General features: G+C 37.7%; 1 protein-coding gene across 1 annotated transcript in view; it reads left to right on the top strand.

Annotated features, from left to right (window-relative positions):
• CD247 (CD247 molecule) overlaps positions 1-9,808 on the top strand; it is a 600,369-nt gene extending 590,561 nt beyond the window's left edge. The window contains exon 8 of the mRNA XM_044073101.1: positions 9,078-9,808. Within this exon, the coding sequence (XP_043929036.1) occupies positions 9,078-9,155 (78 nt within the window). The 3' untranslated portion in view covers positions 9,156-9,808. The remainder of the gene's footprint in view (positions 1-9,077) is intronic.
• The last annotated feature ends 15,331 nt before the right edge of the window (positions 9,809-25,139 follow it).

Raw genomic sequence — 25,139 nt, 5'->3', positions numbered from 1 at the left:
AAGGATTTGGAATTTAGCCTTTATAGACTCTCAGAATATTTCAGATCAAGGGCTACTCCAAAACCAGTATGGTTAGCAGCTGTGTAAAGAGTTATATATCAGGAAAGCATATATCTGGAGTCCAATTGTTCCAATAAAACATGTGCCTTGGGAAGACTCAAAACTTGGGTTGAGGAGTTTTGGCCCCATTGCTCTAAATCTCCAGAGGTTCTTATATTGGACAACAGGATATGCGAACTGCTCCCCTTACTCCAAGACTGAAGTTAAAACCTTATTTTGGGCATAGTGATTTCATGTTTATTAGTGATTTACTAAATTTTCAGAAAAAAATAATTATTTCATTTTCTGAAATTTCAGTCATCCACAAACTAAATTGAGGTGGTGGCAGTATATTCAGTTATACAATGTACTTGTTAAAGTACTGACCTTTACACGACATGACATTATTATGCTACATAACAGAAAGAGGCTCTCTACACCTATGTTCAACATGCTATGTATAAGTTTACTGAACATGATTCTTCTAGTTTTCAAAGCTGTAATTAAAACAGAAGGAAAGCTGACAATTAAACCTAGGAGATAAGTGTCAGATTAATCTTATGATTAAGGCCAATTAATTTTCAATTTCCTCTCCTGTACTCCTTCTCATTAATATTATTTTATCCGAAGCAACTCATTTCAGTTGGACTAAATAATAAGGGATAGATTTCATTGGACTGAGCAGCATAAGTTTATTACGCGAATATGATTTGGTGGATCAATGGCAAATAGAATATTTAGTAATCATATAGAGGATGGCTTTTAGAATGCACTTATCCAGTTGTAACAGTGTGTTCTTTTTGATTGTCTGGTTTTTAGATTGGAAAGAAATAACCCTTCCCCTACATACTGCTTATGGGTTAGATCATTAGTTACAGACTTTTTTGTGGTTCTATTTAAAATTCAGAAAATATCCCAAAATGACTGGAAACATCAATTACTGAAATATACAAACAAATTAAATAATTAGGCTTATAACAAGACTGACAAAAATGATTAATGATTACTGATGCATGTTTGTACATTTTCTCATTCTGATTAATACTGGATTATTAACATTTCTTTCTTTCTTGTATTAATATTTATGTTCAAGCTGCTGAATTTTAATAAAGGCTTGTTCTTATTAAACAGGCAAACTCCCCATAGTGACTGTGGTATTAACCAACATCAGCTTTGAGCTGCATTTAGGTCATTAAGGGCAGAATGTGAAACTTGGGTGCAGTATGCACCTAAGCATCTGGTTAAAGGTCCACTGAAAGTTTACTAAGAACTGTAAAAGAGCATTTGAGAAATGGCTCCTAATTCATAATACATTATTTTTGATAGACTTTACATGTGATATTCTGAAGGCAAGTGAAAGCTGCACTTACATTTTAAACAAAATGTAACACATTTTGTAATATTGGTGGCCACCTGCCGAATTACTTTATGCTTCATTTCTTTAGGCATATGTAATCATAATATCAAAACAAGGCATAGTACTTATTTCACAGAAAAGTGATATATTTTGTAATTTTGAAAGACATAGCAGAAAATGCAGTTTTATACGAGTGCAAACTTAACATTTAGATTTTCAAGATGTTGCCTTTTGCTTGAGTTGTATCTGAAAGGGGTCTATAAACCAGCCTACTTGGCTAGTTAAACACAAACAAATAAATACGTTTGTTTTTCTTTTGGCTTTTCCCAGTTAGTGGTCACCACAGTGGAACTCCAGTCCGCTAATGATTGGCAGTCGATTTTTATTGTGCCGAGGTGCCAGCCCGACGCCCAGCCTTTAACGAAGGCGCGCCCATTCACGCATGTCTTTCAAATGCCACTCGACCACGGGGCTGGGACAGCGACAAATAAATGCATACATACATAAATTAATACAATATGAGTTTCCCTGTATTTAAAGATATTAGCTGAGGATGCAAATGCCTTCTGAAAAAAGTTATAAAAAATTATAAAAGCTAAACAGAGACACTGGCATTTGTAGGCAGAGAGAGAAACTTATGGTACTATGAACCTTAGAAATTGACACACTGCAACACTGGCAAAGCATTCTGCTTACAATTGAATTGCAACTATCAATTTTATTGACAGTAATGCTTATAAAGATTATCCAAATTATAAATGATCTTTGCCTTTTTAATGACATAGCATTAAAACAAGAGTTTATTTTCTTATTAAAATTAAAGATGTTGCTTACTAGGCAGCCCAGTAATGCACAGGCAGAGTTTCCATATTCACCACTAGTGACCCAAGATTGGGAATAAATGTAGGCCACTGGTGTGGTCAACTTGGGAGATAGTATGACGTCACCAATAGCCAGTTTTCCTGTCCTGGCTGGAGGGTTTGTGGAGTTTGGGAAAAGCTAAGGCATGTGTAAACATTAGTGGAGATCAAGATCTCCAAGCATCAAAAACACATAAGAAACTTGGCTTACTTTATCGCCACAACCACTACATCTCTCCTTCCACTAGGCTTGTTCTCACTACTACTTACCTTATCTCTTCCCCTCCTATATGGTGCCTCCATCCTTACTAATGTACAGTCTTCCCTCAAGTCAAAACTCTCCTCCTGCTACTACAAAATCTCAAAATTTGCAACTGGCCAGAGATCCTCTACCCATCACTGTATTTCCCTACACTAACTGAACTGGCTTGAACTACCCAGTTATCTCACCTATACTCAACTTATCCAAGCACACAATTATTTTTAACCCCTCTCTCTGTCCTTCCCTTGCCTCCACATTCCAAATGCATCAACCTAACAGATGTCTAAGATCTAACTTCCAAATCCTAATAGAATTGCACAAACTAGCCCGTCCACCTGGAAAACATCTTCTATCCTTCTCTCTAGCACGTCACTGGAATTCCCTCCCACCTTCCATCCATACTACTAACAATCTCTCTGCCTTCAAAACATTACTTCACTCATACCTAACTTCACAGTGGGAATGTTCTTCCTGTCATCCTATGTAGCTTCCCTACCCCCCCCCCACACACACACACACAACCTACTATAGCAGTAAATAAATTCCTATAGTTTCTATAACTCCTAGCAATAGCAGTAGTAGGAATCATCAGATTGTACTAGAGCTGTTTTTGCTCATAAGGAATTTATCCTGCATCTTACTAACCTCTCCTTCATATGTACAATACACTGCAACTTAGTACTATGTAGTTTGCAAATTCTCTCATAGGTTGGTACTAGGCTATTGGCCTAGGGCCTATACAAGCCTAGCCATAACAATTCCCTGGCTATTTCTTCCCACAGTATTTACTTCCCTGGACCCCTGTCTAGCAGGACGACTGATGTGATCCAGTGAATTTCCTATTTCCCATCCAATCGTCAAAGTTCCTTTTGAAGAGGGCCAAAGAGGTGCTCTGCTTGACATGTATGGGCAGTCTATTCCAAAGTCTGGGGAATTTTTGGGTCAGGAACCTATCCCTCCAGCATGTTTTGTTCATTGTGATGACAAGGTTTAGATCCCTGGAGTGTGTGGCTCTGAGGGATTGGGATTTCTTTAAGTCTAGTATGTCCAACATCTCTGGGTTTGACATGGCCTTGTATGTTAAGCAGAGATCACCTCTGAGTAGACGATATGTGACAGAGTATAGCTGGAGATTTTTTAGATGGTCAGCATAGGGCATCTGCTTAGGCCTGTGATTCTTTTAGTGAGGTATTTCTGCAGCCTTTCCAGTTGTTGCAGATGTCTTGAGAGGTACATACCAAACGGGGTGTTGCATTCTATAATGGGTCTAATGAGGGATGAGTACAGTGGGACAATGACCTCCTTTTTTCTGGAGGAAAAGCCCTTAGTGATGAGGTGTGCCACATAGAAGGATTTCCTGACTGTTGTGGCGATGTATTTATCAAAGGTGAGACCACTGTTCACCTGTGTCCCTAAGTCTCTTATCACACTTTTGGTGTTTAGTGTACTGCCACCTATGTGGTAATTCATGGGTACATGTTTTTTCCCAAAGGGGATAACTATACATTTCTTGGCCATTAGCTTGCGCTCATGGCTCTGGCACCAAGCATCTGTTTCTATAAGGCCCTTTTGTAGAATATTCACATAATTTGAGGATTCAATAATGGCTCCCAGTTTGCAGTCATCTGCAAACTTTGTTAGCCAGAGTCCCTTAGTGTTGGCCTGTACTTCAGAGAAGTAGATCCCAAACAAAAGTGGTCCCAGGACTGAACCTTAAGGTACTCCACTTGTCACTTGTCTGGTGCTGGATTTGGAGTCAACTACATTTACAGTCTGGGTTCTGTCAGTAAACCAGTTGGCAACCCATTGGGTGATGTAGAGATTAATGCCCAGCTTTGTAAGTTTATCTATGATTCCAGAGTGAAGGATGGTGTCAAAGGCCTTGGAGAGGTCCAGATAGGCTGTTTGGACTGCCTTACCCTCGTCCACAGCTCTGGAGACAGAATCGAAGAAGTCAATCAGGTTCAGGAGACAAGATCATCCCTTCATGAACCCAAACTGGGTGGGGTCTAGTGTTTGAAGGTTGCCAATGTCTTATGTTTATAAGTTCCATGACAATACATTCCATGGCCTTGCAGATCATTCCCATCAGACTGATGGGGTGGTAGTTCCCAGGATCCAAGGTGAATCCCTCCTTGTGGAGTGGGATAACTGTAGCTGTGCGCCACTCAGTGGGCATGAAGCCTGAGCTGAGGCTATAATTAAACATGACACTTAGGTGAGGTGCCAGTTCATTTTGTAGTTCATGTAGTACACAGCCCGGGATGTTGTCTGTATGCTGTAATCTTAGCTTTGGAGAGTGCAGTTTTTACCTGTGTGGCTGTTATTACTGGAATTTGGCAATCTTTCGGTATTGAGATGGACCCTTTAGGGAGTGAGAGGGGGTGAAGTTGGCACTGAATTGATCTGCCAGGATATTGGCAATATCCTTGGGATCAGCATATTTAATGCCATTCTGTTGTAGCTCAGAGCAGATCTGAGCATTGCCATTTAGATTCTTGACATAGTTATAGAATGCCTTGTGGCTGTCTTTGGAATCTTTGGCAATTTTATTTTCGTAACTAGCTTTGGAGGATTTTATGAGGGATCTCAGCTTCTTACTGAGGCTGGTAAGGGAGTTTTTTGCATCCTGGGATTTTCCTATTTTCTGCAACAGTTTCTTCCTTTTGTTGTAAAGTTTGTTTATGGCAGGAGACCACCAGATTGGCTTCTTTTTTTGGATGAGAGAGTCTTGGTTCTATTTGGGATGACACATTTCATGCACAAGTGGATGTGCTCATACACTGCCTTAGTGTAGAATTCAGCAGTCAAACTTTCAATTCCCATCTGCATGGGTGTCATGAAGTTTGTTATTTCTAACATGAGTAGCATCAAGTTGGCTTTGGAGAAAATTTTTAAGGAGGTTTCCTTACTGGGGGGTGGGGGGAGGGATGTGGATGTCAAGGGTGATTGGCTTATGGTCAGACCTAACCAACGAGGGGACGACCATAGGTGTGGAGCATCGATTTCCCATGTTGGTAATGACCAGGTCTAGGATATTGGAGCCCCTGGTGGGACTATGGATTAGTTGATCCAGGGCATTGGAATTTATGACTTCCAAGAACCGTTGGGCAAAGGTGTTGGTACATGAGTAGTTTTCCCAGTTAATGGCAGGGTAGTTGAAATCACCCAGTATTAGGGTGTTTGGTTGTATCTTAATATTTTCCAGTATGTTTAGAAAGGTGTAGTGGTAATCTTGGGGCATGGACCTGTAGCAAGCTACAATCTGGATTGCAGTCTTACCTAGTGTTAGTTGCACCTGGAGAATTTCAGATGCATTGTGTTGGGCAACTAGCCTGGTGGTGTGAATATCCCTGGTGAATATGGACACTCCTCCACCTTTAGTGTTTTGGTCCTGGTTTGGTGGCCGAAAAGTGTGTAAGAGTTGTAGCCTGGTATTGCAAGGGTGCTCTCTGAAGCCTTGAACCAGGTCTCAGTTACTGCACAGATATCGATGTTCTCCATTTTTAGGAGTGTCTCAAGAGTGCATTTTGAGGTTTAGACTTCTAGCATTGAGTAGCATTACCTTCAGATTTTGCATGCTTGTACCTGTTATGGTGGTGGTTTTGTCCTTTGAACTTTGCCTAAAAAAGGCACTATAGGGGTGGCAATAGCCTTAGCCAGTAACCTGAATCCCAGGCACAACAGGTGCAGACCACCTCTGGCAAAGCATCGTGGTCTGTCGATTATGTCGTCCCAGGCAGACAAATACTGGATCCCCTTTGAATGACACCAGAAGCTTAGCCAATTGTTGAAGTCAATCATTTTGTCCTTATACTGTGGTATCATTCTGGGCGAAGGCAGGATGCTACTCAGGGCTAGGGTCATACCTGCCTGGGCCACATGATCTGAGAGCTCTTCCATGTCTCTTTTCATATAGTCCAGGGAGGTATGTATCACGTCATTCACTCCAACATGGACAATGACAGAGTCATATTTCTACTTGTTGTGGAGTGACTTGAATGCATGCGTTATGTGGTGTTCATACTTTGAAATTTCTTTTTTAGGAATCATCAGATTATACAAGTACTGTTTTTGCTTAAAAATGAAATTATCTTGCATCATACTAACTGCTCCTTCTAATGTACAATACTGCAACTTAGTACTATGTAGTTTGCATGTTAGCTCATATTTTGCAATTTTTCTAAATCTTTTAACTTCTGTCACTATATTTGTATTTTGTAATTTGAACTTTTATATTTTTTTGTATTATTCTGGAGCTTTTCTCCCCAGGACGCCATTGAAAACAGGCTCCATGTGGCCCAATGGACCATCCTGGTAAACAAACTGCAAATAAAATAAATAAAAAATAAAGAGCTTCACAGATCATCTACACAGACTACAGTGGGGAAGCAATTATGTCTTTGATATCATTGCATGTACTGGCTATGGGATTTGACTGACCACCATGAAGATGATAGCTCTCAGCTCCATGAGACAACTTCCCATAAGTTCCCTCTCTCCCCAAGACTACAAGTGAGTCAGCATCAAGGCCAACTCCTTGAGGAGTCAGAAGGCCCAAACAGTGAAGGAGTATGCCAGAGGTACCTACACAGATCAATTGGAGCATCAAGTGTTGGATGGGTATAGAAGGTGGGTGACCACCTGGAGTTTGTTCAGGGCTAGGATGGGAGATTGTGCATGCCAGAATTATAATGTAATGATATTTTATGAGTAACTGGGCAGCACAGTGGGACAGTGGATAGCATTGTCCCCTCACAAGATGCTCCCCAGTTTAACTCTTGGCTGGGATGCCTTCTGTATGGACTCTGCATGTCCTCCCTATGCTTGTGTGGGTTTCCACCAGGTTCTCCGGTTTCCTTCCACATTCCAAAGACATGCAATAGGTGGATTGGACATTCTAAATTGACAGTTGGTGCAACTGTGCATGTGAGTGTGTGGTGTGAAAGAATAACCGCAACAGGGCTTGCCACATGGCAGTGTAAATCTTGACTCTAGATGATTGCCACTGTTAAAGTGACACCCCATGCTAATGTACAAAAATCGGGAAAAAGGGTTGTGGATGGATAGATGGATATTTTATAAGTAATTCTCCCAGTAAATGTCCCTGAAAATTTCAAGAAAATATATCAACCCATTTTGGGACTAGAGTCCTTTATACAGAGAAACAAAAATACCCCCAAAATGGTCACTGACAGAGGCACGGCCTTCTTGAAAGTAATCAGTAGTAAAGCAAATAGCATGGGGCACCATCTCTCACTCTCTTTTCTCTGACCCTGTGCAGTCTCCATGCAGCCTTCAGTCCCTTGTCCTCATCACTTACTATATACATACACAAGTTGCACTGTTGTTACAGCTTTTACAATGAACAATCCCAAGCTGTAGATTTCCATTTGAGTAACATCTGAGCACTCACCTCTATATTAGAATCATAGTAATTCATCAAGCTGAGATACATTGCACAACCAAAAAAATACAGATATAAAACAAAAAACAAACAAAAAAAAAAACAGAAAACAATTTTAACAATAAAAATTAACATTTTTTGAGGGACAAGCCCTACTGCACTCCTAACATCCCTGCATCTCTAGATTGCACAAACTTGGGAACAATTACAAACTTCCCACCTACCAAAGTTCTGTGATCTTACTCATAAAAACTACCTTCTATTTAACAGACTTGGGATTTAACTATCCTGAGCAATTCATTTCATTCAGACTGAAAACCCATCAGTAACAGATTCTTATCCACTTTTATTTTTACTCTAAAGTAATGTCAATTTACCAAAGCATGTTGCAAAAGCCCAGCAGGTGTAACCTTATGTGACATTCTGTTTTCTCTTGCTTACCCAGAAAACTTGAAAGTTTTGCATGCAGTTGCCATCAGGCTAGTCTCAGTTAAAATGATCTGTTATTTAAGTGCTGAAGGTTTCATACCTGTTTTGCTAGTATTTTCTTTCTCTACTAATTCACATTAGTACTATGTCTTTGTTTAGTGTTTTGTTTGTACTTTGCTTGAATGATCATTGCTAGAAAAGGATATAGCTGTGAACAAGCCTACACACAACTTGTCAATAAAATAAATTAGCAAATGAAATCAACGCCTCCACCACAAGGGGCGTGGCTGAATTGTGCAAGTGTTTTGTTGTTTAAATATGCATTCAATATATGTTTCTTATTCTTTAATCATCTGTACCTGACAGTATACCTCTCAACTACTTTTTTGTCCAAACATCACTGAGTTTCTTCCATTTTTTCCATTTCCTTCATAACATTTTATGATTTTTTCTGACAAATTATGGAGAATTAAAGTCAGTCAATATTATCGGATAGAGTTTCATACCTCTAACTGCTCAGAAGTGTGTTGATCCATTACCTTTAAGTGAATTAGAGTGACATTTAAAAACTACCTCTGATGTTGGTCCCTTATCTTCCCATTACCTTTGGCTTTGTCCATAAATAAAGACATTGACAGGTATGTCTGATAGTGAAATAAAATGGTACTTTCTTCACTAAAGTCCAAACTTTATAATAACTGACTGCTTTTTTGTTCTTCTTAGGGTCTGAGTCATGCATCGAAGGACACATACGACTCCCTGCAAATGCAGTCCATTGCTCCCCCTCCTCTTCCTAAGTAACCAGGGGAAAACAACAAATGTACAACTGTATTTCAAGAAATGACAGCAAATTATTACAACAGAAAGCAAAAACACCTGTATATGGAATTCACAAACCACCATAACATGAAAATTTCATCTTTATATGCACAGAATTTAACTGCTAGCATGAAACAGTGAATTACTTATTTTGTGCAAAATACTGTCATATCAAGCATAACAATTAGTGAACTGCAATTCTTTATTTTTTATCAGTAAAAGTACAGCATGAATGCTTACATGTTCTAACTCAAGCACACAATCAGTTACTTTTTCAATATAATAACATGGGCTGTCTGTGTATATAAATGGTGATTTTGTATTGTTGTTACCTTTACAAATATTCATTTTTACTCCAATTTCTGATTACTGGGTTTTGGAGATGTTTTATTATAATGTTTGCAGTCAGGTATGCAGCACTGAACTGTTTGTACAGTTCTTTATCTATCCATGCAGACAATCTTACTGAGGAAGAAACTACAGAGATTCTTATGCAATTTTCTTCATTTCATAAAAAAAATTATTCTGAGAGATGAAGAAGAACTGGTTGCAACATTCTTCAGTGTGAAGGCTTTCAGAATCTTGATTGTTTCTTTATGTTCCTGATAAACTAAATAAAAATACAATTTTCTTAATTTAATGTAAAAAACAGATCTTTCAACCTTAAAGTATGTCATTTGGGCATGTGAAAAAAGTCAAAGGTTGCACTCTTCATTTAATTAAAGTCTAGTGGCTAGGTTTTTTTTAATGTGCTTAATGATATATGTATGTTTACATGCCTTTAGAAAAATATATCTTTAATAATTAAGTCTATACATTCTGATGTATGAAAAGGAATATAACTCATCTGAAGTTTTCAAAAGGAGTTTTTTCATTATAGGCATAATGAAAGAATATAGCCATCAGAATCATCAGACAAACTTGTAAAACATCTTTATGCCATGCATTCCAGCTGGTAAACTTCGTGAATTTCAGTAAGTTTTCTTAGCTTTGTGATAAGGTATATATTTCCTCTTTCTTTACCCAGTCATTCTGGCATTTTAAGTCAGCAAGAGAAATTCACTACACTGTCCAGAAAGACAATATTGCATAGATATATAGAGTATGGACCTTATTTTTAAAATGTTTTCGGTAGGTGAAAATGTATCCTTAGAGGAAATCATAAGAACTGCAATGGAACAGCAGACCAACCATATTAATTCACTGAAAGAGAGAACTTCAGAGAAAACACTGATGGAAAAATCTGGATGAGTTATCTTCCCTTATATATGAAAGCATTCCTTAGAAATATTGTATTATATTCTTAGTCCCAAAAAGGGCATCCTAATTAACCATGCTAGTTCCAGCTACAATGAACAGTTTTCTGGTTATCTTGTTTTCTTTGCACTGTAAATGTATTGCACCTTTATGTTGCTGTTTTCCTACTATATCTGAATGTAGCAATAAGGTCAGCTTGCACAGGAAGGTAAAGTGTACCATGTGTATCCAGCCTGGATGAAGTGTGAATGAGCAGAAAGGAAACATGGCTGATGATGGAAACCTAGTGATTAACGTTCAGTCAAGTCAATCAACCAGATAAACACATCTTTTGAGCTTATTTATAAGCAAAAGAGTATGCCAACTGAAAAAGACCCTTGACCCATCATGATATAACAAGTTCACTCAAATCAGTCAAGTTAATCATCTCTTTTTGAGAATATATACAGATATTAATTATACACTATAAATAGACTCTTGGTCAGCCGTGCCACTACAAATGATGCAGCTGTGGTTTAACTAGTTACATATTATTTGTCCCCTCTTATGCCCTTCTTCCATGTGACTCAACCTTCCCTGCATAGTTCATCACTCGGTATACGATTCCTTCATAATAAAACATCATTTGTGTGACCATCAAGGTTAGTTTTAAATGAAATTACTACAATCTAAGACTTTACAAGAGCCTAAATCCCTAGACTGACTGAGTCATCACTCGTACTAGCTGTAAAGGGAATATTCCATCCATCCGTCACTCCCTTTGTCCAATGTTTGCACTAAAGGACTGTAAATTCTAAAGTTATATATTGCTTAACTGTAAATATAAAAATAATCACTTATTTCACTGTCTTACAGAGCATGCTAAACATGTTTCATGTCCCCTATGTCTTCTATGTTTTAACAAGTGATTATATTTTCAGATATTCTTAGTAATAATTAATGAATTAGATTTATAAATGCTTGTGCATATTTTGTATTTTACATACAAATATATACATGCAAATATTTCAGGCACCAGCAATAATGCCCTTCTAGCCTGCCAATATACCAAAACATTTACCCCCATAATAAGTATCCAGGCCATTTGTAAAAATGTCTAAACTGATACTTTAATTTGTTGTCTATTCCATACATCAGCTACTCATTCAGAGAACCAATTAGTACACTTCTCATTCCTCTAGAATCTTCTACGTAAGTTGTCTGATGATTCTCTTCTACTTTTTGATAATCCCAAACATTCCCAGCGGTATCTGTCTCTAAATACCTTATATATTTGAATAAGGTCTCCTCTTAAATGTATATATGATATACTGTACAAGTTCACATATTTTAGTCTTTCAAGATAACTTAATTTTCACATCCATAGATACCCTTGGTATATTTCTGCTGTACACTTTCCAGTTTACTCATGCTTGTTTAAGGTTTTCACATTGATATTCCATACTCTAGACTTAGTCTAATACAATTTACAAACAATGGTTTCATCATTTCTTATTTGCTAGACATTAAACATTGGTTGTTATGATTAGAAAAACTCAGAGCTGGATCTACCCACATAGCCAGGTTTTTAGATGAAACTACAGTTTCAATCACTGTGTGCTGTATTAAGTATTTACGTTTTAATCCATGTCTCCTTGATCTCACATGCTTAGTTGTTGGTGTATTAATCAGCATATTACTCTTGTCTCCAGTAAAGAGCCATAAAATCATTATGTGTTCTAAGACTGGATACCTTACACAGGTATACAAGGAAATAACATTTGCTTTCACCAAGAGATTTTTCTTCCAATTAGTTCAAACAATATTAAGGATTAATTATACAATTTCTCAGAATAAAAATCAGATAATAGTTTATTGCCAGTTGTGATAGCACCAAGATTGATTACTATGACTACATGAATATTTTGCTACAAATAATTATATTGCTTACTTTTTTCCCCACAATGTGCAGTGTTAAATTTATTACAGCTTCTTTTTGGATAACATAAATGCTAGTCAGTCATCACTGAATTGTTAGAACTACAACAGCCAGTGCGTCACTGAGAGGATACTGAACAGTCTAAAAGACATAAGTATAAAATGGCATTGTGAGATATTTTATACACACACACCTAGTTAAATATTTGTAGGTTCATAGGTGTTTATTAGGCTAACAACCACAAGAGCCTTTTTAAGCCTAGCCATGCATCCCAAATCTCTGACAAGTTCTGGTACCCTTGGTAAGTGTAAGCAGGGGTTTGGGAGGTGAAACATTTACAAGCAGAGTCCTGGGAGATAAACCATTTACCGGCTGCCTGTGTTCATTGGAGACATAAGTGCCAATCCAGGGATGAATTTCCTGTTCCCCTTCGAATTGTCCAACTTACACTTGAATTGGGTTATGGAGGACCTCTTTTTCACATAGATGGGAAGCCTGTTCCAGAGAAGAGGGAGTCTCTGAGATACATACCTGTCTCTCCAGCATGTCCTATTTATATCACAGGCAAGGTTTAAGTTTTTAGAATGGGCAATTCTGGTGCTGTTTGTTTTGCAGATATGCAGGAGGTCCATCGGAGTGGGATCTGACAATGCTTTGTATGCCAGGCATAGATGACTCTTCAACAGCCTGTAGGAGACAGAATACAGGGATAGGACTTGAGGATGTCTGCATAGGACATGTTACTTATGCCCTGTATTCTTTTAGTGAAGACATCTGTGGACATTCTAATTGTTTGAATATGCCTGGTTAGGTACATACCAAACGGGGCACTTCACTCAATGACAGGTCTGATGAATGTTGAATACAGTGGAACTATGACTTCCTTGGACCTAGATGCCATACCTTTGTTTATAATTTTCACAACATAGAATGATTTCCTTACTACCTTAGACACATGATGGTCAAAAGCTATATTACTGCCTGTGTGTATCCAAGTACCTGAATACTGGGTCAGCTCTTAGGGGTGTGTTGTCAATACAATAGTTACCAGGGATGGATGACTTCCTAAAGGATACTATTATGCATTTCTTGACATTAAGTTTTAGTACGTGGTTCTGACACCAGTTGTCTGTGTCAGTTCTTCCTGGAGAATATTTGCGTCCATGGGTGATTCATTGACAGCTCCTAATTTGCAATCATCTGCAAATTTGGTCAGCCAGAGGCCATTGACATTGGCCTTGACTTCAGAGAAGTAAATGCCAAAAAGGAGGAGTTCCAGGACCAATCACTGAGGGACTCCACTTGTGACTGGTAGATGTAGACTCCCCCACATCTAACTTTCTGGGTCCTATCTGTGAACCAGCTGGCTATCCAAAGGTTGACATAAGGGTTTGTACCTAACCTCTTAAGTTTCTCAACAATGCCAGAGTGGAGTATTGTGTCAAATGCTTTGGCCAGGTCAAGGTAGGCAGTATAAACCAATTTGCCCTCATCCATTGCTTTGGTGACCTTCTCAAAGAAGTCCACTAGGTTGAGTAGGCATGACCTGCCCTTGATGAAACCAAATTGGGTTGTGTCCAGTTTCTGGAGGTTTCCTATGTAATTATTGATCATTTCCATGATAATTCTTTCCATGGCTTTACATACGAGACTAGACAGACTTATTGGTCTATGGTTTCCAGGGTCTGTAGATGGCCCACCTTTGAGCAGAAGCATAACTGTTGCTGTTCTCCATTTATGAGGCATGAAGTCTATTTGGAGGCAACAGTTAAATAACAATTCCAGAAGGCCTGATAGGTCATGTTTCATCATGCTATTTAGAAGGCATCCTGGGATACTGTTATGTCCTTGCATGTTTGATGAAAAAAAGTATACAAATTCAGCATTTATTACATTTACAATTAGTGAAACCATTTTGAATATGAATATTCTACCCCTAGAAAATGAAATGAATGAATACCTATTGGATGCTCTTGATAAAATAATGTTGAATACTAAATAATCAAGTGTCTTCTTTCATACGCAAGTATAATCAATTTTAAAGTATATACTTATTCAGATAATCAGAATTATGCTGAAAAAGAAATCCCTTGAATATATATGAAATAGAATCATCTACAATATTCACCCTGGCATACTCCCTTGCATAATTTATTCTGCCCAGATGAGAGGTTCTTAGCTTTAGGTAAAATTGTTAAATTATAAAGGTAATTTCTGACAAACTCTGTTTATGCAAAAATATCTGGTGCTATGAATTCTCTAATAACCTAGTAGCATGAGTTTTCCAATAACTAATAATTACATAGTATTTGTCTGATCATAAGAATGTAAATATGGCATAAAAATATTGTTAGCCGATATCAATAGGCAGTAAACTGTCCAGTGCTATAGAACTGGTTTAAAGAGCTCATCTTATTAGCTAACCCTCAGCATTTGTCTGAAAGGAAAGTTAACTGAAGCTGTGTTTTAAGCTAATTTGCTAGTTCGGTTGCATATATAGGTTTGCCAAAGTACAAGTAATGTGCATAGAGAGAGGCCTTATTTCCAAGTGTATTGAAGAAGTGAGAGTGAGACGAACAAAAATTGACACCAGTAGAAAGATTAAATAAATAGTGAATTGCAGTCTTTGAAAGACATTTTTGCAAGCATGGGCTACAGATGTAGTGCAGATGTTTTGCAAACAGTCTTCCTTGCTTTCAATTGTGCTGGAAATAATGCTAAGTGCTCAGAAGTATCAGAGTTTAAACTGTGTTATGAAACATGGTTTTGAAATATATGAGAGGAAAGTACATGACTAATTCAGAAAAGTACATGTAAAGCTTTGGCAGGCACATAATGTTGCAGAAACCTTAATCTGAATAGCATATCAAAGAAACAGCTCCAGTTTCAATCTAGAACTGAAAAGACGATGGATTACTCAAAATCTGCTTCCCTATGAATTCTCTATAAAGAAATGGATACAAAATAGTATGCTATATCAGCCTAATATTCTGGTAACAAAAGAAACACAGGCAAAGCAAAAGGGGAAATTAACTAAAATAACTGTCAAGGAAGACAAAACAGTGGAAGTTAATGATAGTTTTGAAAGGCATAAATCACTTTGTGTTTAAGAACTGCCCAGTCATTGACCAATATGCTATTTTTTTGTACTTTTAAATGTTTGCTCTTACGGATAGTAAAACTTTTGGTTAACTTGAAATTGAGCTGTATTGCATGTGCTAATTAACCAAGATGGCAGAACACAACAATGGTATGACATAATTAACCTACTTAAAGGCATTTTATGAGTAAGGACTGACTGGGCACAAGGTGCCTTGTTGGCAGTTTGAAATAGTGCAAAGCAATAATGTGGAAGCACACTGAGAAGGTCATCTTAGATGTGCCACAATGATTCCTCGGACAACGAAAAAGTTCTAATGAAGTATTTGTGTGAGAGGTACTAGTATGTCAGATGATTCTTGCAATTTCAAAGGTGCTAATTGCAGTGCAGAGACAGCCATGTGCTTATTCCTCAGTGCAGAAAAATTGTAATGAGTGTATTTTTAAGGAATAATACAGCTCAAAAAACATTATCTATGCCTTTTGTGTCCTACAGTAAATGTCTTTTGTTTATAATGTCTGTATTTATGGCTTTTAACTCATCTGTTTTATAAGTCTCACTCAGTACAAGAGCTTTGAATACTTAAAGCAGTAACATCAATGGCTATCAGTCTGTCTTGTCTGTGGCTCCCCAACTCAACATGGCTCTATTAACTGTAAAGAGTCACCGGCTCTGTGGAAGTGAGGAAGGCATGTATTGTCTTACCTGGGAAATTTTGGAATAGTTATTTTTTTTTCATGGAAGACTGCATAATTCCAAAGATGCCTTGTGATAATGATGAATGTGTGTTGTTTTCTTTTTAAATGTAATGTGCCTGTCTTATTCTATTCAGGGGCACGGTGGGGAGATCTGACCTTATCCTAGCACTCAGCATATGTAGGGCAGGGAGATAATCCTAGATGGGCTGCCAGTCCATCACAGGGTGCATTCACCTACTCAGACATACACTGCATGCATATCAATAGGCAATGCACAGGATAAACCAACTTACCTCTGGTATGTCTTTGGAATGAGGGGGGAAAAATGGACCACCCCAGGAAAAAGACCCATAAATACAGGGACAGGGAGGTCTATAGATTTCCCCAGAGAAAGCACTCCAGCCAGGAGCCAACAAAAGAATCAAGTGCTGAGAGGCAATAATTCTAACCACTATGCCACTGTGTTCCCCAACTCTTCCTTAAAAGGCACCTTATTGAAACAGCAGGATTTTGGTTACTGGTAATGTCACTAGCTGAAGTTTCTACACAAAAGCACAGTGATGAGGTAATGAGGTCAAGTTTAGAAAGTCAATCTACATGACCAAAGGCAGGTGGTTAACGTTAAGCAATAAAGTGGGCACAGGTAGAGTGGGTCATATTTTTAATACCACAAAAATTGCTCTATACAAGTTATTAAGTGACAAAATCAAAAATAAGTATAAAGCCAACCTTTTCAAATGAAGATAACAAGCTATCCACTGAATGGAGTGCATACTTACCCTGTCTGTGCTATGCATTTTCAAACTTAAAACATTCTATCTGGTTTGAGAAGCCTCCTGAAAACAGTGGGTAAAAACGACTTGTTAAAGGAAAAAGAATCATATCAGTGAAAAGATTTGCTTGCAGATAAAATACAGTGATATAGCCAAGTTAAGATTAGAACAACTTGCACTATGTATATTCAAGGGCTTCTGTAATCTCATAAGTAAATGTTGTGCCTTATTGGTTGCAAAATGGTCTCCATAGACAAGCTTTCTGCTACATGCCATCTGCATGGTGCATTTATAAAAGAGAACAAGCATTTTCTGTTCCACTGCACATAAATGTCATTAATTGTATAATTTATAGCTTTTTCAGAACAAGTAAATGATGTTTCTTAGTTTAATAATTACTTTATTCTCGCATTTTGTCACTGAATTTCTATAATGTTAAGATTATGTTTAATAAACACTGTAAATATATAGAACTGTTATTCTCTTATTTATTGATTCTTTTTTTAGTCTTTGTTAACTGGCTAAAACATTTTTCATTGGTGACAGTGACCTAGGAGCTTTTCCCAGTTTAAATGACTTGCTTGGTACATAGCTTGTGTGACTCAAACCCTCCACAGCATGGTCCCAGGTCCTTTGTAAGTTATACTTTTAACTCACAGTATAAAGTTTTCTTTTTTTTTTTTTTTGAATCAAGAAACATCTTTATTAAATTATCATGTATGACATAGACAATTGTACATTTATATAAATGAAAAAAAAAACAGTGACATAATTTTAGTTGTAAACATTATACATAACTTATAATCTGTCCGGTCATTGTCAGTCAGATATTACATAGCTCATTCAAATCATGCTTTCTTTTAAACCTTGTTCTTCCTCTGCATGCATAGTTCCCAGAATTCCCATTTTTCCTATGTAATTTGCTCTTACCCTTTTCTAAACTCCCCCCAATTCCAGTCGTTTTATCTCTTATTATATTCACTACTTCTAGTAAAGTTGGTTTAGACTTTGATTTTCATTTTCTAGTAATTGCTTTTTTGACAGCCACCATAATTAGACTCAGCAAGGCCTTAAAATGTCTAGGCAATTCTGATTCTTCATCAAATCTAAAAAAATAATTTTCTTAGTTACGTCAATTTGCTCACCCAGTATCTCTGACAGAGCAGTTTGCAGGGACTCTTTAAAGTTTGTCAACTCATTACATTCCCAGAAAATATGTTCCCATTTACCTTTTTATTGCCCATCACACCTTCAACATTTGCTGCCTTCCTGAGGAAAAGTTCTTTGGAGTCTACTTGGAAATGTTTAATAGGTATTTTTATACCCCAAGCAAAGATTCTAAATCTTCTAGACTAAGTTGCATAATTGGGAGACATACATATACCCCCACTGTTTCTTTGTGAATTGCTTATCCAAGCTCTCTTATCAATCCATTCTAACCTCCTCCAATTAATTCTTATAGTTATCATGCAATATTTTATATGCTCTATAATTATTTCTTTTTTTAACAGCAGCATCTATTCTAGATTCTACTGAAAACTCTACCAGTGCTGGTCCTTTGCTTAGGATCCCCAATTTCTTTCTGTTTGCCTATACTCTGATATCAGTCCTTGATAAGGAAGGCAATCTCTATCTAGTAGTTCAGATAAATTCTTGGCCTCTTCCCATTCTGTTACCTTTTCCTCAATAATGATTTGCTCCCAATACCTTGGTTCTTTTATCAGTTTTCTACAATAAATTCCAACCCCTCTTGCCTATTGTCTGTATCCCTAATTGCAGTTATCCCTATTGACAGAATCTCCTTTCTCCATTCCCATTTTGGCTTAGTTTTTAGAATACTTTCTACTACTTATTTTATTTATTTTACATTTGTTTACCGGGAAAGTCTGAATGGAAAAAGGTCCATTTACAGCAGAGGCCCGGGGAGAAAAACTCCATAACATAACAGTGCAAATACAATAAATAACAAAACAATTTCTGTACAGAGGCATATATACAATCAGAGCTCCATGTTTTAATATGACAACACATAATCCACGAATGACAGAATATTTCTATACAGTGTCATATACACAATCAAGGAGATTTCTCGTACCTTAGTTTGATTTGAGCAAGCTTGGTATATAGATACCAAAACTTTGAATTCCGTATTGGTAGTACAAAGCATAAAAATGAAGGAATTGAATCTGGAAATTGAACAATATGAATATTGAATATGAAACAATATGAATATAGTGTTCTGCATGGTTATTGCTATTTTCCTTAAGGATCTACATCCAGAATCCCAGTCTCTCCTTGTTTCTTGAGCTTTCATTCCATTTCATTATCATCCCTTTCCACTTTGAATTATTGGTTTCTGCTTGTGCTATGTATAGGAGCCTTAGCTCTGTAGCTCTGAAATTCCTCTTCAAATTGGGTAATCCCAAACTGCCTTGTTCAATTGGAGAATCAGCTTATCACTTGACTCTCACCATCTTCCCCTCTCAGATAAATCCTTCAGCTCTTTATTAATTGCTATCCACTTCTCCTCTAGTTGATAAAAATATGCCTGACCTGTGTATAAAACTAAAGGGAATAAAAACATTTTAACTGCTTGCATATTGCTATTCATAGCCATATAACAGAGCTTCCAATTTCTCAGTTTTTGCTTTATCTTTTGTTTAGTCTCTTCCCACATATCCTTAGCTGCCACACCAGAATGCTTTTTAATCCATACTCCTAAGTATTTCATTTTATCTTGTCCCTATGAATATAAATATTGCTGAACCAGTTCTTGTGTGGGTACATAATTTACAGCTATTGTCTTTGTTTTAGCTTTATTCATTTTATATCCTGAAATGAATTGAAATTGCCTGAAAATGTTCCATAACAATAAAATGTCCTTCTCTGGTTTTATCAAGTATAAAATAATATCATCAGCAAAATACAGCCAGCTTTTCTTGACTACCATGCCAATTATATCCTTGAATTTCTGGGTCTCTTATTTTCTTTACCAATGGTTATAAATATAGTGCAAATAACAAAGGTGAAAGAGGACACCCTGCCTGGCTTCTCTTCTCCAACAGAAATTATCAGACAGGAGCCAACCCACTTTAATGTTCACCTCCAATCCCTCATATATCCTCCTAATCAACCTTATAACTTTATCAGGGAATGCAAGCGCTTCCATTGCCTTACTCATAAACTCACAGCTTACTTTGCCAAGTGTTTTCTCTGCATCAAGAAGCACCAATAACAGTGGTATTTTCTCACATTTAGCTTCCCTCTGGATCATCAATGTTCTGTTAATATTGTCAAATGCTTGTCTCCCCTCCACAAAACCACATTGAACCATGTCTATCAATTTTGGCATCACCTTTGTCATTCTTTTAGCCATTATAACCATAAACACTTTACAGTCATGGTTCAGGATTGAAATGGGCCTGTATGAAGCTGGATCTGATGGGTCTTTACCCTCTTTAGGTATTATAGCCACCACCACTTTCTTCCAGGATGTTGGTGTTTCCTCCTCCTCTTAAAACACTGTTAAACAAAATGTTCCAGATCTTCATCATTTTCTCCTCCTAGCTTCCAAACTTCCACAGGAATACCATCCATTCCTGGGGACTTTCATGTTGATTGATTATACATCACCATTTTTATCTCATTTCCTCCTATCTTAGCTAGTAGTAATTCAGCTTCATGTAAGTCTAACCTTGGCATATTTAATTCTTCATTAAATTTTTCATTTGTACCTTTTCTTGATCAAAATATTTCTAGTACCGCCAGAGGATCACGTGTTATCTTCTTTGTTATAGGCTCCCTAAGCTTGGTGACAACCTTTTCTACTATCTGTTGCCTGAGTCATTGAGCTAAAAGTTTTTGAGCTCTGGCATTATTATCAAAAACCAGTTGATAGCAGCAATCTTTCTAAACTCATGCATATTATCAGGGTAATTCTTTATTTCTGCTAAGCATTCTGCAATTGCTATTCCTCTTGATCTGTGAGAGTCCCCCTTTTCTGCAATACTGTAACATTTGTTAGTCCTTCTAAATAATTCATGTTGCTTCGTAACCATCTCTCTGTTTCTTTTATTTACACCCTGTTTTTCAACTCCACTTTAATCTTATTCCACTACCTACATTTTCTGAAGAAACTTCTGTCTTCTCTAATAACTCATGGATAATGTCCACTGCCCATTCCTCAAATTCCTCTCATTTTAACAGATAGGTGAAAAAGCACCAATGTCTTATTTTTATTTCATTAACCTGCATTTTTATTTTAGTTATTATTGATGTGTGATCTGAAAAAGTTATTGGATGCGTATCAAAACTTTCAATTAAATGCACATGTTCCTGTCAAATGTAAGCTCTGTCTAGCCTAGCCCAGTTTTTGTATCTTGGGGAATATGTAAATTCACTCAGCACTTCTACTACTTCCATGCCAAATATTTTCATAAATTTCTTCAAATATCTACCCTCCTTTGTTATATTCCCTCCAGACACATTTTCCCTGTTGCAAATCAAATTCCAGTTCCCCTATAAGTAATATTCCCTGCTGAAAACTGATTTCTCCTCAAATTTTCTTAAGCTCCATTATAGCAGTTTTAGGTGGAATATAAATACATGCCAGAGTAATCCTCTTCCCTTGCCAGTAGCCCATTAGTACTACATATCCCCCATTATTATTTTTGTATCCTCTTCTATCACTATTGGAACTCCTCTTGCAATTAATATAAGTACTCCTCTTTTCCTTTGTTCCTAGTATTCTGCTGAATAACTATCCTGAAAACCTTTCTTTATCAAATTTACATGGTCAGTTCTTCCCAAATGTGACACCTGTAGCAAGGCTATTTGCTCTCTACATTTTTTAATATAGTTCACTACTCTTTCTTTTTTTTATACATCTGTGAGACCATTAACATTTAAAGATAGTATCAAAAGGGTCATTATGCTGAAAAGTTATTCCTACCTTTTATTTGGAACATCTTTTTTAAGTATCTAGTTCCAGCTTTTGTGTTACATGCACATACTAATGTTTGGCAGGGTGACCTTTTATACAGTTGTTTCTTGTGATATCCATTTGAGCCTATGTCACATCTTACAAAAACTTTTGTTTTATTGAAAGCCCTCCAACAAACAAAAAAATACACCTCCAATACACCCAAAAATGTATTAACTTAATATAACACACAAAACTATGTACATCTTCAAATCCTGAAGTTTTAACTTCCTAATAGGAAACATTCTCCCAAATTGACAGACACACTCACAAACGTAAGTTAACCTAAAAGGAAGGTTATCCATGCTAAGTCGCATGGTACAGTCTTGCTTCCAGTTAGTGCTGTCAGGTTTTGGCATATCTTTATTGCTCTCCCAGAATGAGAAAACATTTGAATGCTTTCAGAAGACATTATCTCCTAGTGATCAAAAGAAACTATTAAAAGAAAGAAGTATTCTGTTTTTATTGCACTTTATCAGATTGTCTATACGTAAACATGAAAACTAGATACAGATTGGCTTCTACCAGAATTTATTTATTTAACCTATTTGCTAGAGGAGAGCTTTAGTATGTTCAATGTTCTTTTTTACTTGCTTTCTATTAAAATGTGTTACTAGATAAAGCCAAGAGCCTTACTTCACTCATTTCTCTATGCAAAAATGAGGAAAAAGCATATCATTTTTTCTTGTATCATACTCGTTTAAACAGACCTTTCTTCTTCTTCTTTTTTATTGCAATGCCTACATTTCTTAAAACTGAACAAGTAGAAAGAGAAAAGGAGGAAAAAACATCCCCACTACACTTGAAAATAACTCCGAAAACTTTACTTTATAGCATGCAGATATACACATTACAAATATTATTGTTAAAAACAAAAGTTTGTTTTACTTACGGTTAACTTTTTCCTTCCTCTTCCCCACTCCTAAGTGTTCTTCCAAACATTAATGGCATGAAATAGGGCATATGCTTTAAAGTCCCCTACAAATTTAACAAAGTCAAAAAAAGTCCAATATTTCCATGTTTTCTTGTTCTGCCATGCTTCACAAATGTATCTAGTTCTCATGTTTACATATAAAGAAAAAATGATCAATTTCAGCAATTGGCTAAGTTTCTGGTGTCATTCAAATGGGATCCAGTGTCTGCCCACTTGGGATGGCATGCTTGACAAGTCATGTTGCTTCTCTAAAGACGGCTTGCACCTGTCACCCTTAGGCTTTTGAATACTGGCCAAGGCTCTTGCCACCCCCATAGTGGCTTTTTTAAGCAAGGCTCAAAAGACAAACCCACCACCATAAATAGCATAAGTAACAAAAAACTGAGGGTAATGCTACTCAATGCCAGAAGTCTAAACCTTAAAATGCACGCACTCAAGGCACTCCTCAGTATGGAGAAAATCGATATATGTCAGTAACAGAAACCTGGATTAAGGCTCCAGAGAGCACCCCAGCACTACCAGGCTACAACTCATACCATACATTTCGGCCACAGAACCCAGACCAAAATACAAAAGGCGGGGGGCTTATCCATATTCATCAAGGATACCCACACCTGCAGGTTAGTGGCACAGCACGGTGCTTCAGAGATCATCCACATGCAACTAACAATGGGCAAAACTGCAATTCAAATTGTAGCTTGCTACAGATCACCCACCGTGTCCCTTGACCCCAATTCCATGTTTCTGGAAACACTGGGAAACATAAAGGTCCTACCAAACACCCTAATATTGGGTGATTTCAATTACCTAAATATTAACTGGGAGAACTACTCAAGTACTAACTCCCTTGCCCAACATTTCCTAGAATTTATAAACTCAAATGCCCTGGATCAACTGGTCAACACTCCCACCAGTGGTAACAACATATTGGACCTGGTCATCACCAACATGGGTGACTGGTGTTCCACACCGGAGGTCAACCCCTCGCTGGTTAGATCTGATGATAAACAAATCACTTTGGATATACACATTCCGCCCTCACCCCCGGACAAGGAAAGCCCCATGAAAAACTTTTCAAAAGCAAACTTCACGTTACTTAAGACCAAGGAGGAAAGTTTCAAAGCCCCCATGCTAAAGGATAACACTGTCCAAGCTGCAAAATCCTTTACTAATGCATTCTATGGGCACCTACAAGAATGCATGGATCGTGCTATCCCAAGCAAAACCAAGACTCACTCCTCCAAGAAAAGGAAACCAGTCTGGTGGACCCCTGCCATAAACAAACTATACAATAGAAGGAGGAAACTAGTACAGAAAAGAGTAAAATCCCAAGAAGGGAAGACATCCCTGATCAGTATCAGCAAGAAACTACGATCCCACATAAAATCATCCAAGGTGAGCTTCGAAAGAAAAATTGCCAAGGATTCCAAAGATAACCACAAGGCATTCTTTAGCTATGTCAAGAATCTAAGTGGCAGTGCTCAGATCTGCTCAAAGTTAGTGCAGAATGGTACAAAATACACTGAACCGACCGATATCGCCAACATCCTGGCAGACAGGTTCAGTGCAAACTTCACCCCCCTCTCACCCCCAAAAGGGCCCATAACCATACCAGAATAATGTAGAGCCCCTGAAATCACAGACACTCAGGTTAAAACAGCCCTCTCCAAAGCCAAAAACACAGCATCAATGGGATTGGACGGTGTCCCAGGCTGCGTCCTACATGAGCTCAAAGATGAACTAACCCCTCACCTAAACACACTGCTCAAACTCACCCTCTCCACAGGCTACATACCCATAGAATGGCACACAGCAACGGTTATTCCGCTCCACAAAGGTGGAGCCACAACAGACCCTGGGAACTATTACCCTATAAGCCTGACTAGCTTGGTCTGCAAGGCTATGGAGTGCATCATCATGGAACTCATTAACAGAGACATTGGAAACCTCCAAACACTGGACCCTACCCAGTTCGGCTTTGTTAAGGGCAGATCATGCCTCATACACCTAGTGGACTTCTTTGAGACAGTTACCAAGGCTATAGATGAGGGAAAGATGGTACACACAGCCTACCTACACCTCACAAAGGCCTTCGACACCATTCCCCATTCTGGTATTATAGACAAGCTCCCCAACCTGAACATAAACCCCTACATCACAAGATGGGCTGCCATTTGGCTCATGGACATAACCCACATGGTGAGAGTTGCGGGAGCTAGGTCTTACTCTAAACTGGTTACAAGTGGCATTTCCCAGGGCTCAGTCCTAGGACCCCTCCTGTTCAGCATATACTTCTCAGATGTAC

Source organism: Protopterus annectens, chromosome 5.part1 (assembly GCF_019279795.1).
Source record: "Protopterus annectens isolate FY-2018-M chromosome 5.part1, PAN1.0, whole genome shotgun sequence".
NCBI classification, from domain to species: Eukaryota; Metazoa; Chordata; order Ceratodontiformes; family Protopteridae; genus Protopterus; species Protopterus annectens.
The sequence above is the reverse complement of the archived record's forward strand: the minus strand, read 5'-3'. Positions and strand labels throughout refer to the sequence as shown.